Source organism: Poecilia reticulata, chromosome 11 (genome assembly GCF_904066995.2).
Source record: "Poecilia reticulata chromosome 11, P_reticulata-male-v2, whole genome shotgun sequence".
NCBI lineage: Eukaryota > Metazoa > Chordata > Actinopteri > Cyprinodontiformes > Poeciliidae > Poecilia > Poecilia reticulata.
In genome coordinates this window covers 21,408,011-21,425,476 of record NC_088840.1, presented here as the reverse complement: position 1 = coordinate 21,425,476, position 17,466 = coordinate 21,408,011, and the positions used below count along the sequence as shown (strand labels likewise).

Below are 17,466 nucleotides of genomic sequence, written 5' to 3'. Positions count from 1 at the left end.
AGTCATAAAACCCCAAAGAAGAAGAGAAGGATGAGGAAGCGGAAAGAAGATGGCGGATGGTCTGTTTTGTTGAATATTCGAGTGTTTCTTTAAACACGTTTATCAGTTAATCCTGCTGAAGCAACTTTCACAGAGTTTAAAGAAATAATAGTAAATTCGGAGGAAGAGATGGACGATCAGCGCAGACTGCTGGATTTCTCCCGGACTCCCCGGATAATCTTACACCGGATAGGTAGGAAACACCAGCGTTTGGATGAAGGTTAAGGTCTAAATTTCTGAAACCTTATTCACCAGGATCATTTTAGTAACTGCTCCCTTCCCGTATAACTGATTTTTAACAGGCAAACCCTACAAGGAAAAAAAGTACTTTCAAATATACTTACATTAGTGTAAGTATATTTTAAGTTACTAAGTGTTAAGTGTACTACCTATAAATACGAAGTATACTAAAGTATTCTTGTGCCAATTTTGACATAACTTTAAACACAGTTGAATATAATTGTACAAAAATACACTTTTAAGAAATATATTAAATAAAAGTATACTTTGAGTGATCAAAATAAGTATTTGCCCAAGTACAAATATACACTTGCTCAAGTGTACATTTAAAAGATATTATAAATAAGTTTCAAATACCTTTTAAATATATTTTGTGTATAGTTTAAAATGTATGCTCAAAAGTTAATTTTTTTTAATTCACTTAACACTTACTTTAAGTTATTAATTTCAGTATGTTTTAAATTACATCTTGGTGCATACTTTAGGCTAATAAAGTATGCCTTTTTAGGTGCCTTAATACTTTTTACATTTTTTGTTAAAATGGCAAAGAATAAAAAAAATAATAATCCTAATAGTGGAACTTGATGTAATGTTTAACAAAATAATGTATTAATGTCTCAACATATGAAACATTGACAGTTTAGTAACAGGTTCTACAATAAAAACAATATTTGTCCTTAACACTAAATGTAGCGGGTATCTTCAGTTTTACATCCCTCTGAATATGATCTGTTGTTTTCAGTTTTTTTAACTAAAACATGGAAGCTGTCCAGTGGCGCAACTACACATTATTCAGGTGGATGCGAAAACATAGAGCGACGCCCTCCCTCCGAGGCTACGATTCGTGAAGGGTAAAACTTGCTACATTTACCTCGTTATGTGCGCGAGGTGAAGGAGCGTAAGGCGTGCTGAAGTGAATGGGAAGACATCATCGGTGCGCCGCCCCCTCCAGACGGGGTTTTGGCGCCCCCTCTGATGCTGCGCCCCTATGCGTTGCATACCCTGCTTACCCACTTTTTGCGCCACTGAAGCTGTCTTTACCGAATCCATTTTCAGATGTATGACGTTAGATCAGATGGTGAACGCCATTAGCTCCAGTTCACACTCCAGACCAGATGGTGGCGGTATTGCACACTCTGTTTTTTTTAAAAAGCGCCATAAAAAAAGAAGGAAGGAGCCATGAGCCAAAGAAGATAACAGACTCTGCTCAAATTTGCCATTTTTACTCACAGAATATTACTTTAAAAATAGGGAGTCTTGATAGTAGTAGTTTTGGTAAATTCAAGCTTGTGACGTCCTAGTCCGAGTTAGACGAAAACACAACTGGACAAGAACCGGATGGAAATGAAATGTGGGTCACAAAAGGAACCCGCAGGGTCGAAGGCTGCTAACGTGTTGCTAGCTGGTGGTAAGTTTGGTTCAAAATGCTAATTATCTTTGTTTAATATAAACAGTGCAGTAAAGATACAAGCAAACTTATGTTGGTTACAGAAATAATTATTTTATTTATTTTATAGTAATAATCATAAAAGTCACAATAACAATCATTCAGCTTGATGTTATAACTGTATAAAGGTTCTCTTGCGACTTAATAGGTTTCTTCATAAACTTAACCTGGTTTTAATCAAGCTCAGTATGCCAAAGAGACTGTGATATTGTGAGGTTGCTGTTATAACTCCTTCTTTATTGTTTTTATCTTCAGCATGTTTTTGCAGTCTAAGCAAATGAAGATGAAAGAGGAAGCCAGAGAAATCAGGTGTTAGGAAAACTAAAGACTTTCCTGTCTCAGAAGAAGCTCTGACTCCACCAGATCAACAACCAGCTCTGAGGATGAACCTTCACATTGTCTCTATGGTGGAAGGATTTTTTTTTTTAACTGAGCAGCTGGCCACAGTTTTAACAGTGAAAAATTCTCATAGACTGACTATTGACCAGCTCTCCAGTTAATGGGTCGGCAAAATCTCTAGATCCTAGGGCTTTTACTCCATGGATAGGTCCAAAAGATATCACTCTTCTCAATTATTAAGGCAATTAAGCGAGTAGCTCTCACGGTTGCCTTACCTCAATGATCACTTTTAACGGCAGCTCTCTGCCTTATAATAACGAGCACTTGTTGCAGACTATATAAATTTTAGTGGGTTGGCTTCAACCCTAGTGTGATTATTTACTCATCGCCAAAGAAACCTATGGAGCCACCATCTTCCTAGAACCATGCACATAGACTTTACAATAATAAGAAGCAACATCAGTAATTCCGGACTCAGAATTAATTCCAATGTCCACAATCATCAACAAAATTTAATATATATGTTTTATTAGCAGCTCTAGCAGATGACAGCAGCTTACTTCAAAAGGTTAACCCAGGATTGTTTACAGTTTAATTCAACAAACTCATTTCACAGATATAAAAGCTCATTTGAACTTCAATATAATCAAGTTTATAGTATAATCATGCACACTTAATTATATGTCAAACAGAATCGGAATACATGAAATACATGTCAGATAAAACCAGATTATATGTCCCATTTCTATATTGAACTACTTTTACTTCCAAGAATCAAAACACTTCTTATAATGATAATGCATGAAATACATCATTCCTTCAATTAAGAAAAATCTAAATACAAGACCACTCATTTCTCTCAGGCTCTGTTTTCTGAAAGCGCCTGGAATGATCTCATCCAGATTGAAATTCAACAAGAGCGTTACACCATCAAATAAAGTGTTACCAAAATGGTAATATATTGAAAGCACAATGTTATTAGTTTCACCTGTAAAGTGTGTTGTAATTGACCCTTCTGTGTTCCGGTAGCCTGATATGTTCACAGTACTGATGTGTGTATGAAGCATGTAATGTACAAAGTGGCAAAGCAGAATAATAAAGACATTAAGTAACTATAAAGTGTACTTCATTCGCAATTATAATTAACAAGAAGTGTAATTGTAGCATACTGTAATCACACTACTAATATATTAAATATGTAATGCCAATATACTTAAATTACACTCTAAGTATATTTTAAATGTAATTCTATCACAATAATAGTACACTCAATATATACTACTGTGATGAAGCACGTTTATATTACATATTAAACAATACACTAAGTTCAACTTAAGTATTCCCAAAAAATACATTGAAGTATGCTTAGTACACTTCAAATTATACTTTAATATTTAAATACTACTAAAGTACACTAAACACAAAATTAGTTGTTCCAAAATGTCACACTTTAAGGTAACTAATCCTAAGTATATTTGAAGTTTACACTTGATTAGTCTGACTTAAAGTATGCTCAAGTATGTTACAATTTAACATACTTAGATTATTTTTCACCAGGGAATTTTGTGTTTCTATATTTATATAAATATGTATTGATATTACAAAAGAATATATTTAAAACATTATAACTGGTTGTGTGCTTCTGTTTTCCCCTCTAAGAATAGTTAAATATGCTCAACCTTGTATCAGTCTTTCAAAATACTTTTAAAAAATAATTTCCTTGTAAATGTAACTATGATGGCTGTATTAATAAGGTTAACAGCAAAAATTGTGAAAATGTGTTTAGTATTTAGCGAGTTATGATTGATAAATACGTCATTGAGCCTGTCAAACATGTGAGGCTGAGTGGAGTGGTCGACCTCTCCAAGATGGCCGCCCTAAATCTCGTCAGCGACAATAGGCGAGAGCGGTCCATGAGGCGTCTGTTCTTTATATACGTCTACGGGGAAAAGGGGCATAGATGCATTCATGGGCTCAATATGGGTGGAAATTTACAGCTACTTCATGGAAACACCGTTTTCAACTAATACACCCAGTTACATTGATAAAAGATGTTCAATGTCCAAAAAACGTAAAAATTGCTGTTATAGTTTATTTTTTTCAGTTTAACAAGCAAATAACAGAAATCAAGCGTTTCATTAGTGATGTGCCGAGTAATCCAGGAGGATTTTTATGAAACTCACCTAAACCCGAGCAGTTAAAGTTTTTATTTTTTAGTAATAAATCGTTGTCCATAGTGACATGGCGAGTAACAAGCCAATCACAACTCTCTCTCTCCTGTTTGTTTCCCGTTTTCTTTTTGATCCAGAATTTATGCATCAGAATCACAAACATCTTTTACTTGTTTATTCATTGTAAGGCTTCATGTTGTTTTCACGTTGCCTATTTTACATATATTGTCCCCTTGATGTCCCAGTAGAGCATATGAAGCACCGCGGTGCATCGGCTCAGGAGTCGAGTGATTGGATGGAGTTCCTCAGGGCTTCATGAAGCTTCATCTCACCATCACTACTTTTCATTGTTTCCTCTCCTGCTCTGGTCAAAACCCACAGGCCCAAACCAGTGCATGCTGGTCCAATACCAGTACCTATATTTACAGATAATGGACCCACAGTTCTTCCTGTCTAACTTTGGAAAGTAAATAACAAAAGAACAAAATCTTAACAATTATTAACCTACAAATAAACTCTTGTTTGTAAATAGACCCCAAAGTTATAAAGTGGACTAAAATCAAATTTTAATATAAATAAAAGTCATGGAAATTAAGTAATATCTTGATATTATAAAATTTATAACAATGCTGACTATAATAATTTTATAATAAATAAAAATTAATTTTTTAATATTTGTTCATTTGAGAATTCTCCAATTATCAGCTGAATTTGTTGACTGATCTGTCTCTCTGTCTACGTTCTTGAATTTTTAAGTGTGGGTTTTTTCATTTTTCCTTTCCGTCTTAAATGATGAACAATTTCTCACATTTACTTCAATAAAGTTAACAATTGCTCTTTTCCTCTGTTTTCTTGTCCAGATTCCCTGCGGTGTAACATTTATAACCAGGAGAGGAGATCCACTCTGGACCAGGAGGAGTTAAAAACTCTGCAGGTGAAACAAGAACAGGAAGAACCGGAAGATCAGATAAAAGAAGAGCGGGAGGATCTAGAACATCAGATAAAAGACGAACAGGAGGATCTAGAACATCACCAGATAAAAGTGGAAGAGGAAGAAGTTTACTGCAGTCAGGGTGAAGAACAGGTTCAGTTAAAACAGGAGACTGATACCTGCATGGTGGCTCCTATTGATGAACAAACATACCCCACTGAATCAGAACCAAACAGGAACCAAGTCATCTTCCAGGAAGCTGCTGAAGCTGAGAACCAAAATCAAGAAAGAAGCAAAACTTTTGCATGTGTGACCTGTGAAAAACGTTTTAGTCTAAAACGGAGTTTAACTCTGCACATGTGGATTCACACCGGTAAAAAGCCATTTTCATGTGTGACCTGTGGAAAAAGTTTTAGTCTAAAACCAAATTTAACTCGGCACATGAGGATTCACACCGGTGAAAAGCCCTTTTCATGTGTGACCTGTGGTAAAAGTTTTAGTCGAAAACAGCATTTAACGCTGCACATGATGATTCACACTGGTGAAAAGCCGTTTGAATGTGTGACCTGTGGGAAAAGTTTTTATGATAAACAGAATTTAACTCAGCACATGATGACTCACACTGGTGAAAAGCCATTTTTATGTGTGACCTGTGGTAAAAGGTTTAGTCGAAAACAGCATTTAACTCTGCACATGATGATTCACACTGGTGAAAAGCCGTTTGAATGTGTGACCTGTGGGAAAAGTTTTTGTGACAAACAGAATTTATCTCAGCACATGAGGACTCACACTGGTGAAAAGCCGTTTTCATGTGTGACCTGTGGAAAAAGTTTTAGTCAAAAACGGACTTTAACTGATCACACGTTGATTCACACTGGTGAAAAGCCATTTTCATGTGTGAACTGTGGAAAATGTTTTGGTGAAAAACAGAACTTAACTCGGCACATGATGATTCACACTGGTGAAAAGCCATTTTCATGTGTGAACTGTGGAAAACGTTTTGGTCTAAAACACCATTTAACTGAACACATGATGATTCACACTGGTGAAAAGCCGTTTTCATGTGTAACCTGTGGAAAAGGTTTCAATCGAATTGTTAGTTTATCTCGGCACATGATGATTCACACAGTTGAAAATCTGTAGAAATATTTTCAATGAGTTATTCTGTGTTTAGTTTCACAATAAAATTGATTTGGTTAAAAACTAGAATAAGCTAAAATTATTCCTCGAGTGATTCAAGTACCCTGATTTTTTAAATTCCTTGAGCAAAAATTATCTTCCTCGAAGCTTCACTAAGTTATATTTTATTATCTAATGCTCCGTGTTCCAGCTGGGTTTTTACTTGCGTTGCACAGAGCTCTCACTTCCGCCTGAGTTGTTGACGAAAGGTTAGTGTTAGCAGCATAATGTCCAGTTTTCAAGTTGGGCCTGGGAGGATTTTATTGATTGGTAATGATGTTCGGGTCTTTGTCGTTTATCGGGGGACCAATAAACAGCCTTTAAATGACTGGCCGATGCCTGTAGTACGGTAGTCTTTTCTCCTCTCTGAGCTGCTGCCTGGTGGTGGTTCAGAGCGAACGACGAGGAAGAGTAAGCACTGCAGGTGTATTTATACAGGTGAGAGAATAGACTGAGTACTGCAGGCGGATGAGCATTAGATAATTAACGTAAGTGTAGCTTTACGGACGAACCAGAATATTGATTTCATATCATCCCAGTTTCAACAATTGGTGGCGGAGCTCATCGTGGCGGCACGTAGCTGGTAGACGAGTTTCTGTTTGTGATGAATGAAGGTGTTAAATCCTTCGAGCTATTATTATTATGAGTTAATTTTCTATGCTACAGGAAAGTTATTGTTAGGGAAGCTCAACTGTAAAAATTTAACTGATTTTGATATGTGATAGTAATACTGCTGTTATGTTGGTAAATTCAATGTGTTACTTTATCCTTTTTGTAACAGATTACTTGATTAATCATAATACCAATAGTTTACTCGATTATTAAATTATTTGTTTACAACGGCCCTAAACTAGAATTAAAGACTGGAGGTATTTCTGGCATATTCTGTAGAAAAAATAATGACAAACTGTATTGTTATTATAAACATTCAATAAAATTACATGGATTATAACAAAACTGGGTGATAAATTGTTCTAGGTGCATTTAATGCCCTTATGGCTACTGGGTATAAACTGATCTTCATTTTGGGCCAAGGGGCAAATTTGGCTATTTTTCACTTTTATTCACATTGAATTTTAACAAACTCCTCCTATGGATTTTGACCCACTTTCTTCGTTTTTGGCCAGGATGCAGTAAAGGGGTGGGGCTTTAAAAGTTATCAAAAAATTAGGTTTCATAAATGTTCAGGTGGCATGGCAGAACAGTAAATTTGGCATAGTGGCTAACGCAAACAAAACGTTATGACTTTCATTTAAAAAGGCCAATTGGCACCAAACTTGGCATGAGTGATTGTGGTTGGATCCCTGATCATCCTATGTCATCCAAGCCCCTCCCCCTCTGAAAAGGAAGTGACGTTTTTCTCTTGGAAAGCTTAATCTCTGACCCGCTTGGCCTAATCAGGGTGATCTTGAGTCAGATGACAGAAAACAAGTTGGTCTCACTTGCCTTAAAGCGCCAAGAGTTTTCAGTAGAGGGCGTGGCAATGGAGATGTGGCGCAGTGACACGTTTGGCCATACGTTTGGCTATAAATTCCACACGTTTCAACCGAGCTGGACCAAAATCACTGTGATCGATCCTTGTCCACCACCTGACAAGAATGTAGTCCAATATTTGGTGGGTGTGGCCTAATTCCTCCACAGCGCTCCAAAGCTTTATGAAGAAATTTAAAAAAGTTTTACTCTATAGACAATGTAATATTCACTATAAACTAATTTTCATGCATAGATTTTTCTTGATTGTAGAAACTATGGTTGATTATTGTCTTCATAATTTGTTGTCTTTTGTCTTATATTTTTCTCTTTTCTTCTGCTGCTGTCTTCTATTATAGATTACCATGTTTATAATGTAACTAATTAAACCTCTATATATTTACTGTCTTAGAAAGTAAGTGGAAAATGTGCCTTTTCTGTGAAAATGTAGTGTTAGTGCTGAATGTTACTGCTGAAAATTGTAGAGACATTTAAATTCAGCTGCAGAACACTTGTTGAAATGAAATGAGAAGAAGCAGCAGAAAAAAGTTAATCTTCAAATCTGGTTACACTGCAAAAACTCTCAGCTAAACTGAACAATTTAAAATCAGTACTAACATCTCGGCTGAAAATTTTAAATATTACCAAGTAATGATTACAAAGGTAAATAGTATGAGGTCATATAATGAATAATTTCATTTAACACATTTAGTGCAGTAGTAAGAGTGCATATGTTAACATTAGCTAAATAAATGTTAGTGAGGCAATAGATAGTAAAAATACACAATTATTTAGTTTGTTGCCAACAACGTCACCTGGGACTTCCACCCAGGAATTGATTTAGGACACATGTATGTTTTTGCAATAGACACTGTTTAAAAGTTAAAATAATTTATTAAAATAAAAGCAGTAAAATTAAATAATACCTCCATGTGGATAAGAAGGAGTTAGAAAAACTAAACTGTTGCCGAGGCTTGGCGGTAGGTTCTGACACCGAAAACAAGACTTACGTGACAAGAATGTGCTGGAAGACAACCAAAGAAGAACTAAAACAGGAAGTACAATTGTTTATAAATGTAGCTTTGACAGATGTTTGGATAAGGTTTTCAGTAACAAAAAAACATGTTATGATCGATTAAATGCGCTGATATTTTTTTTTTGTGCCTGCCAAATATATAAGGCTATAAGTGGATATACGTATGATATATAAGTAGTGTGGAGTGAAAAATCTTTAAAAGATGATTTTTCAAAATAAGGGTGCTGAGAATCAAACGTTTTCAAAACACAAATGCTTTTAATAACATATGCAGATTGAGAGACACTTGACAATGTCAGAGTGGGCTCTGATAAAAGTAAAGTTACATCCCAGATTTATAGTCCTTACACAAGCAGGAGTGAAAAGGGACATTTTCAGCTGCTAGACATCGACGTCACTCAATTCCGAAAAACATCTGACAACCAAGTTATTTCAGAAACACAATGAAACCAAGAGGAAGTGTGACCTTCAAACAAAGGCTCAAAAAGATGTCTCAAAAGTGGAAGGTGTGATACACTCAGGTCAGAATTATATCTTTTAGTTATTTGCTTATTTACCAAGTGAGATGTCAAAATTTCCCCTATGATCAGCAAATAATCTTTTAGCTGACATTTGTTTTGTCCCTAGGTGTTAAAAGACTGACCTTTAGCTCATGTCTAAGCAACATCCTGCAAACTAAAACAGAGCAGGCCTCTTCCTGTCACTGCTCTTAACAGCTTTAAATAACTGCAGCAGTTTGCAGGTTTCAGAACCATTTCCTGTTAAAACTGCCCCTGAGCACAGCGACTCTTTTAATTTTTGGTATAATCTGCTTTGGTTAACAAATATGTATCGACTTCAAATAAAAGTATTTAAACCTTGATTTGGTTGTTTATTTAAAATGTAGTAAAAAAAAACAATGTTATTTGGATATAATATAGAATATATGAGCTTCATTTACGTTTAAGAAACTATATGGTAAGGTTACTATAATTTTATGCAAAAGTTAATCCCAGGCCTTTAAGAATCTCAAGGTAGCTTCCTATGATAAAACTAAGCAAAAATGAATATAAAAGAAAAATATTCACACCTTCATGAATGTTTTGGCACACTGATTAAGTTTGATGCTTCTGAGGTCAGGAACATCAGAAAGTAAATGATCAGACATGATTTTAATTTGACAGTGGAGCGGTCGACGGATCCAACATGGCCGCCCTAAATCTCGTAAACATAAACTAATACCAGACGCAAAAGCTTGAAGAAAGTGTGACAACATTGCCGAAACACGTTGTTTGAGCTTTTACGGTGTCCGTAGTTCTCCAGATAAGGGCGCGGAACAACCTCGTGCTTTCTCAGTGCTTAATAGGCGAGAGCGGTTCATGAGGCCTCTATCCTTATATTATATCTATGGAACAAAGCAGCAGAGCTCTTTATGGATATACGGATATAATAAGAAAGGTTCTTATCTGGTGAAGTGAAGAAACTGTAAAACATGTTGCGGGATGTAGGAGATACGAATCAGAAGACAATATTAACTTTGGATTTGTGAAAACTGGAATACTAATATAGTATTTGTTTTATTTAGATAAAGTGGAAGAAAATCCATCCATCCATCCATTTTCTGCCGCTTATCCGGGGTCGGGTCGCGGGGGCAGCAGCTTCAGAAGAAAATAATTTACGTTTTTCAAAGATGACTGACTATGAGAAATCTTTAGATGTGATGACCGTATGATCCACAAGGTGGCGGTAATGCAATGACATGAAAGCGACAGTCATAAAATCCCAAAGAAGAAGAAGAGTAGGAAGAAGACGAAGAAGAAGATGATGATGATGATGATGATGATGATGATGATGATGATGAAGAAGAAGAGGAGGAGGAGGATGGCACGCGGTCTGTTCTGTTGAATGTTTCTCTAAAATATCTTCAGTCCAGCTTTAACGAGTTTATCAACGAGCGGTTAACTGCTGCTGAAGAAACATTCACAGAGTTTAAAGAAATACCCGTCAAGTCGGAGGAAGAGATGGACGATCAGCGCAGACTGTTGGATTTCTCCCGGACTCCCCAGATAATCTTACACCGGATAGGTAGGAAACACCAGCGTTTGGATGAAAGTTAAGGTCTAAATGTAAAAGCTTTCTGTATGAAGATCATTTAGTAACTGTTCTTTTCCCTTATAAATGTTTTTTAACAGGTAAATGAACGCAAACATCACAATTACGCTGTTAGAATCGCTTATTTATGTAGAGAGGAAATGGAGCCAGTGACCTTTTTTATGGCTCTCCTCCTTTAACTATTGAGACTTACTTTTGAAAACAGGAGGAATATGAACAATGCAGCGCAAGGTTAGTAAAGCTAGCAACATAAAATAATACCAGACGCAAAAGCGTGAAGAAAGTGTGACAACATTGCCGAAACACGTTGTTTGAGCGTTCACGGTGTCCGTAGTTCTCTCAGTGCTCATAAAGACACCAGTGGCGAGAAGACGCAGGGAGAGGGGGTACGGTGGCTGACGGGTGCAAATGCGCAGCAACAGTGAAAATATGCAAACAAGAAGAGACGCAAGCAAAAAGCAAATGCAGCAAACAAAAAAAGAGACACAAACAAAAGTCCCTTCTGCTTTGTTTGACCAAAACAGCAGAAGATGCCTCATCAGCACTGCGGGATATTGAATAAATAAATAACTTTAGTGAACCAAAAATATTTACAGCTATTACCAGACTTAATATCTGTGTTCCACCTCCACTCATAGGGCAAAACTATCTGGAGTTTTTAAATCAATTTGCCGGGAGCCAAAATATGCATCCCCTTTCTATTCTCCTCAAATGTTGATAAAAAAAAAACTTATACAAGCAGTTCTTGGAACTTCTCTGATTATGTAGAAAAAGTTATTTCACTCACTCTATTTCTCAAAGTTAGCACAGGGATGCATTTTATGGGCAATATGGATTTCCAGCCTGCCAAAATATGAATCCCATCTCTGTTCTCCTCAAATATTATCCTACTGATATAAAACTTATACCAGCAGTTCATGGATCTATTCTGGTTATGTAGAAAAAGTTATTTCACTCTTAACTCTTTATTTCCCCCAATTAGCACAGGGATGCATTTTTTGGCAATATGGATTTCCAGCCTGCCACAATATGCATCCCCTCTCTATTCCCCTCAAATATTATCCTACTGATTTAAAACTTAAACCAGCAGTTCATGGAACTACTCAGATTATGTATAAAAAGTTATTTCACCATTAACTCTTTATTTCCCCCAATTAGCACAGGGATGCTTTTAGCAGGCTGGAAATCCATATTGCCAAAACATGCATCCCTGTGCTAATTGGGGGAAATAAAGAGCTGAAAGGATTTCACCTTTTCTTCGTAATGACACTTGTTCTCTGAGCTAATGCTATAAGTTTCATATCAACAAGACTGATGCAAATATTTTCAGACTCATAAATTAAAATGCATTCCCTCCTATATTAACTGTCTAGAAAGTTAAGCATGATATAAAATGTTCTACATAATGGGTCTCTGTTGTAATGCTTTTAAGCTATTATGGTATCAAAAGACTAAGCAGAGAATTTCAAACCATTTGCAGAGAACGTTTACAACAGACACGGACTGAAAAAAGTTCGGCTCATTATGTGTCAATAAAAGTGTAAAAACCGTATTTATCAAGTTTTTTGCGAAATAAAACCCACCGTTTTAGGGATTACATGGCTAAGAAACGTGATAATGTCACAAATATCTTAAAAATTTCCTCTTCGGTCATATTTCAGTCCGTTTTCTCGTCAATATGCGAGAGCTTATGAACGGCTGTGTGCTTTGTAATATGCTCTTCATACATCGATATCAGAATATTCAATTCCTATTCTATTGTTATAGCCACTAAGCATATTTAAATTTGCTGAACTATGCATTAAAACATACTTAAATAATACAATTGTTTATAAATGTAGCTTTGATAGATGTTTGAATATGGTTTCCAATAACAAAAAAAATGTGTTATGATCGATTAAGTGCGCTGATACATCATTGTGCCTTCTAAACACAACGCTGAGTGGAGTGGTGGACCGCCGGTGAGCAGCATGCAGACAAAAGAAGGGGAAGAAGCTGTAGAGATTTTACCGTTCGCATTCTGTGTCATTTAACTTGCTGTTTGCAGTTTGTTGTCACCTTCCTTTGATTTGTGTGTGTGGAAATGCAAGTAAGTAATGTCAGAAGTTAAGAACATTGTTTATTAAGCCGAGTATTTAAGTTTTTACCCTTAATTGATAGCATGCTTTGTTCACGTGTGAACTTAATAAGAGCTACACAACGTGGGTTTTTCGTGCCGTGTATTTATTTAGAAATGGGATGTGTGTAACCTTAACATTGCAGTTATTTAGTAAGTGTGATATAACTTCAGTCATTTTATTTAGGCATTATTCAGATACTGTCAAAGGTCACATGTGGGGGTACCCCAAGGTTCAGTCCTAGGACCCATTCTCTTCAATATTTATATGCTCCCACTGGCTCAGGTTATAACAGGAAATAGGATTAGCTACCACAATTATACGGATGATACACAGCTCTATATCCCTGACTCTGAACCCATCCAAGAATAGATGCTTAGAACATATCAATGTGTGGATGTGCCAAAACTTTCTCCAGCTGAACAGAAACAAATCTGAAGTTATTATCTTTGGACCTAAAGAGGAGCGAACATGAATCAAATCACAGCTTCAGTTATTACAACTAAAAACCAGGTATCAGGCCCGAAACGTGGGAGTAGTGATGGACTCTGACCTGAACCTTCAGAGCCACATTAAGACAGTCACAAAGTCGGCCTTCTATCACCTGAAGAACATCTCCAGGATTAGAGGACTTATGTCTCAGCACGATCTAGAGAAACTCATCCATGTGTTTATCTTTAGCTGCATTGATTACTGCAACAGCGTCTTCACAGGTCTGACTAATAAATCAATCAAACAGCTGCAGCTGATCCAGAACGCTGCTGCTCGTGTTCTCACTAAAACCAGGAAGATTGAGCACATAACAGCAGTTTTAAAGTCCCTACACTGGCTCCCTGTAACTCAGAGAATAGACTTTAAAATACTGATGTTAGTTTATAAATCACTGAACGGTTTAGCACCACAATACATTAAAGATCTGTTATTACTGTATCAACCGTCTAGACCCCTCAGATCTTCTGGTTCTGGTTCTGCTCTGCATCCCCGGAACCAGAACCAAACGAGGAGAAGCAGCATTCAGCTTCTACGCACCACAAATTTGGAACAAACTTCCAGAAAACTGTAAAACAGCTGAAACACTGGGTGCCTTTAAATCTTAACTTAAAACCCACTTGTTTAGAGTTGCTTATGGCTAAATTAAGGTTAGAGCACAGGTTTTTATGTCTTTTTTAAAAATCTCTTTAATGTTTTTATCTTTACTTTTTAATTTCTTTTTATTTCTCTTTCTCACTGTTTCTGTTTTAATAATGTAAAGCCCCCCGGAAAACGTCCCAGTTAAACGACGTTTAACTAAAGTTCTACGGGGTTTAGAGTCCCAGTTGACAGCGTTCAACTAAAAACCTAGAGGTTGGAGTCCTTGTCAAACAGTGTTTTTGACTAAAGTGCCAGAGGGTCAGAGTCCCAGTTAAACGACGTTTAACTGAAGTCCTAAAAGGGGCGCTGGTTTTAATGTTTTTATATTTTTTTAAATCTCTTTCTCACTGTTTATTCACTGTCACTTGCTGTTTTTATTTTATTTGTGTAAAGCACTTTGAAATGCCTTGCTGCTTAAATGTGCTATACAAATAAAATTTGATTGATTGATTGACACAGATGCTGTATTACTATTTATCTTTTCTAGAACCACACAGTTACGTCAAATTAAGAAATAAACAGCAAGTGCAAGTTAAACCCACTGACGTGCCACTCTGCCTTTCTTTGGAGTTCTAACCGGACTCACCACCGTGATCTGAACATTTCCACTAGCGAGTTGCAGTCTGTATCTTTAAAGTATAACATTTTGTTGGGTGGTGCTGTGGTGATGCAGGGGCTTGGCACGACCCATGTAATGAGGCCTTAGTCCTTGTGGTGGTGGTCGCAGGTTTGATTCCTGACCTGGTAACATTTTCCACATGTATTCCGCCTCTGATTACCCTCTTTCCTGTCTAACTACTTGCACAAAGTCTAACCCTCCCTATTGTAATTCATAGGGGGCCCAGAATATGTTTGAAAACCACTGGGGGGTCCAGGAGAAAAAGTTTGGGAAGCACTGGTCCAGAGTGACATAGCGAGTAACAAGCCAATCACAACTCTCTCTCTCCTATTTGTCTCCAGTTTTCTTTTTGATCCAGCCATTGTTTCATACAACCAGATTAATCAGAATTTATGTATCAGAATCACAAACATCTTTTACTTGTTTATTTATTGTATGGCTTCATGTTGTTTTGCCTATTTTACATATATTGTCCCCTTGATGTCCCAGTGGAGCATATGAAGCACCGCGGTGCATCGGCTCAGGAGTCGAATGATTGGATGGAGTTCCTCAGGGCTTCATGAAGCTTCATCTCACCATCACTACTTTTCATTGTCTCCTTTCCTGCTCTGGTCAAAACCCACAGGCCCAACCCAGTGCATGCTGGTCCAATACCAGTACCTATATTTATAGATAATGGAGCCACAGTTCTTCCTGTCTAACTTAGAAAAGTAAATAACAAAAGAACAAAAACTATTAACCTACAAATAAACTGTAAGTAAACCCCCAAAATATTAAGTGGACTAAAATCAAATTTTAATACATCTAAAAGTAATGAAAATAAACGATGGTTCCAAATAAAGTAACATCTTGAAATAATAAAATTTAAAACAATGGCAATCCTAATTAAATTCTTAACAAATTAAAATTATTTTTAATATCTTTTTTAATTCTCCAGTTATCAGCTGAATTTGTTGAGTGATTTTTCTGTCTACACTCTTGAATGTTTAGATGTGGGTTTTTTCCTCTTTTTCATTTCTGTCTTAAATGATTTACAACTTTTATTTTTTAACAATTACTCTTTTCCTCTGTTTTCTTGTCCAGATTCCCTGTGGTGTAACATTTATAACCAAGAGAGGAGATCCACTCTGGACCAGGAGGAGTTAAAATCTCTGCAGGTGAAACAGGAAGAACCAGAAGATCATCAGATAAAAGAAGAGCAGGAGGATCTAGAACATCAGATAAAAGAAGAGCAGGAGGATCTAGAACATCAGATAAAAGAAGAGCAGGAGGATCTAGAACATCAGATAAAAGAAGAGCAGGAGGATCTAGAACATCAGATAAAAGAAGAGCAGGAGGATCTCGAACATCAGCAGATAAAAGTGGAAGAGGAAGAAGTTTACTGCAGTCAGGATGAAAAACGGATTGAATTAAAACAGGAGACTGATACCTACATGGTGGTGCCTGTAGATGAACAAAGCTCCCACACTGAATCAGAACCAAACAGGAACCAAGTCATCTTACAGGAAGATGCTGAAACTGAGAACCAAAATCTGGAAAAAAGAAAACCTTTCTCATGTGCCATCTGTGGAAAAAGTTTTGGTCTAAAACATCATTTAACTCAGCACAAGGTAATTCACACAGGTGAAAAGCCGTTTTCATGTGTGACCTGTAAAAAAACTTTTTGTCGAAAGCATGATTTAAATAAGCACATGATAATTCACACTGGTGAAAAGCCATTTTCATGTGTGAACTGTGGAAAAGGTTTTACTCAAAAACAGCATTTAACTAGTCACATGAGGATTCACACTGGTGAAAAGCCGTTTTCATGTGTGACCTGTGGAAAAGGGTTTGGTCTAAAACAGCATTTAACTCTGCACATGATGATTCACACGGGTGAAAAGCCATTTTCATGTGTGAACTGTGGAAAAGGTTTTAGTCGAAAACGACTTTTAACTGTACACATGATGATTCACACTGGTGAAAAGCCGTTTTCATGTGTGAACTGTGGAAAAAGTTTTAGTCAAAAACAGCATTTAACTAAGCACATGATGATTCACACTGGTGAAAAGCCGTTTTCATGTGTGAACTGTGGAAACAGTTTTAGTCGAAAACGGACTTTAACTGATCACATGATGATTCACAGGGGGGAAAAGCCATTTTCATGTGTGAACTGTAGGAAAAGTTTTCGTCACAAAGTTAGTTTAACCCAGCACATGATGATTCACACTGGTGAAGAGTCGTAGAATTGTTTTCCATGTGTGTCCTATGTTGAGTTTCACTATAAAATTGATTTGATAAAAACTAGAATATGGCTGAAATGATTCCTTGAGTGATTCAAGTACCTTGATTATTAAAATTCCTTGAGGAAAATTGATCTTCCTCGAGTGTCACTAAGTTATATTTTATTATTTAATACTCCGTGTACCAGCTGGGTTTTTACTTGCGTTGCACAGAGCTCTCACTTCCGCCTGAGTTGTTGACGAAAGCTAAGTGTTGGCAGCATAACGTCCAGTTTTCAAGTTCGGTTTGAGGATTTTATTGATTGATGATCATGTCCAGGTCTTTCTCGTTTATCCGGGGACCAATAAACAGCCTTTAAAGACTGGCGCGATGATTGGAGTACGGTAGTCTTTTCTCCTCCCAGAGCTGCTGCCTGGTGGCAGTTCAGAGCGAA

General features: G+C 36.7%; 2 protein-coding genes across 2 annotated transcripts; both read left to right on the top strand.

Moving 5' to 3' along the window:
- Window positions 1-9,674, top strand: LOC103460876 (uncharacterized). The gene is made up of 2 exons (XM_017303516.2): window positions 1-232; window positions 5,097-9,674. Exons 1-2 carry the CDS (start codon window positions 169-171, stop codon window positions 6,308-6,310), a joined length of 1,278 nt encoding a protein of 425 aa, XP_017159005.2. The 5' UTR covers window positions 1-168; the 3' UTR covers window positions 6,311-9,674.
- A 1,021-nt stretch (window positions 9,675-10,695) lies between these two features.
- LOC103460875 (uncharacterized) lies at window positions 10,696-17,395 on the top strand. The gene is made up of 2 exons (XM_081612537.1): window positions 10,696-10,916; window positions 15,894-17,395. Exons 1-2 carry the CDS (start codon window positions 10,853-10,855, stop codon window positions 17,033-17,035), a joined length of 1,206 nt encoding a protein of 401 aa, XP_081468663.1. The 5' UTR covers window positions 10,696-10,852; the 3' UTR covers window positions 17,036-17,395.
- Window positions 17,396-17,466: the final 71 nt, after the last annotated feature.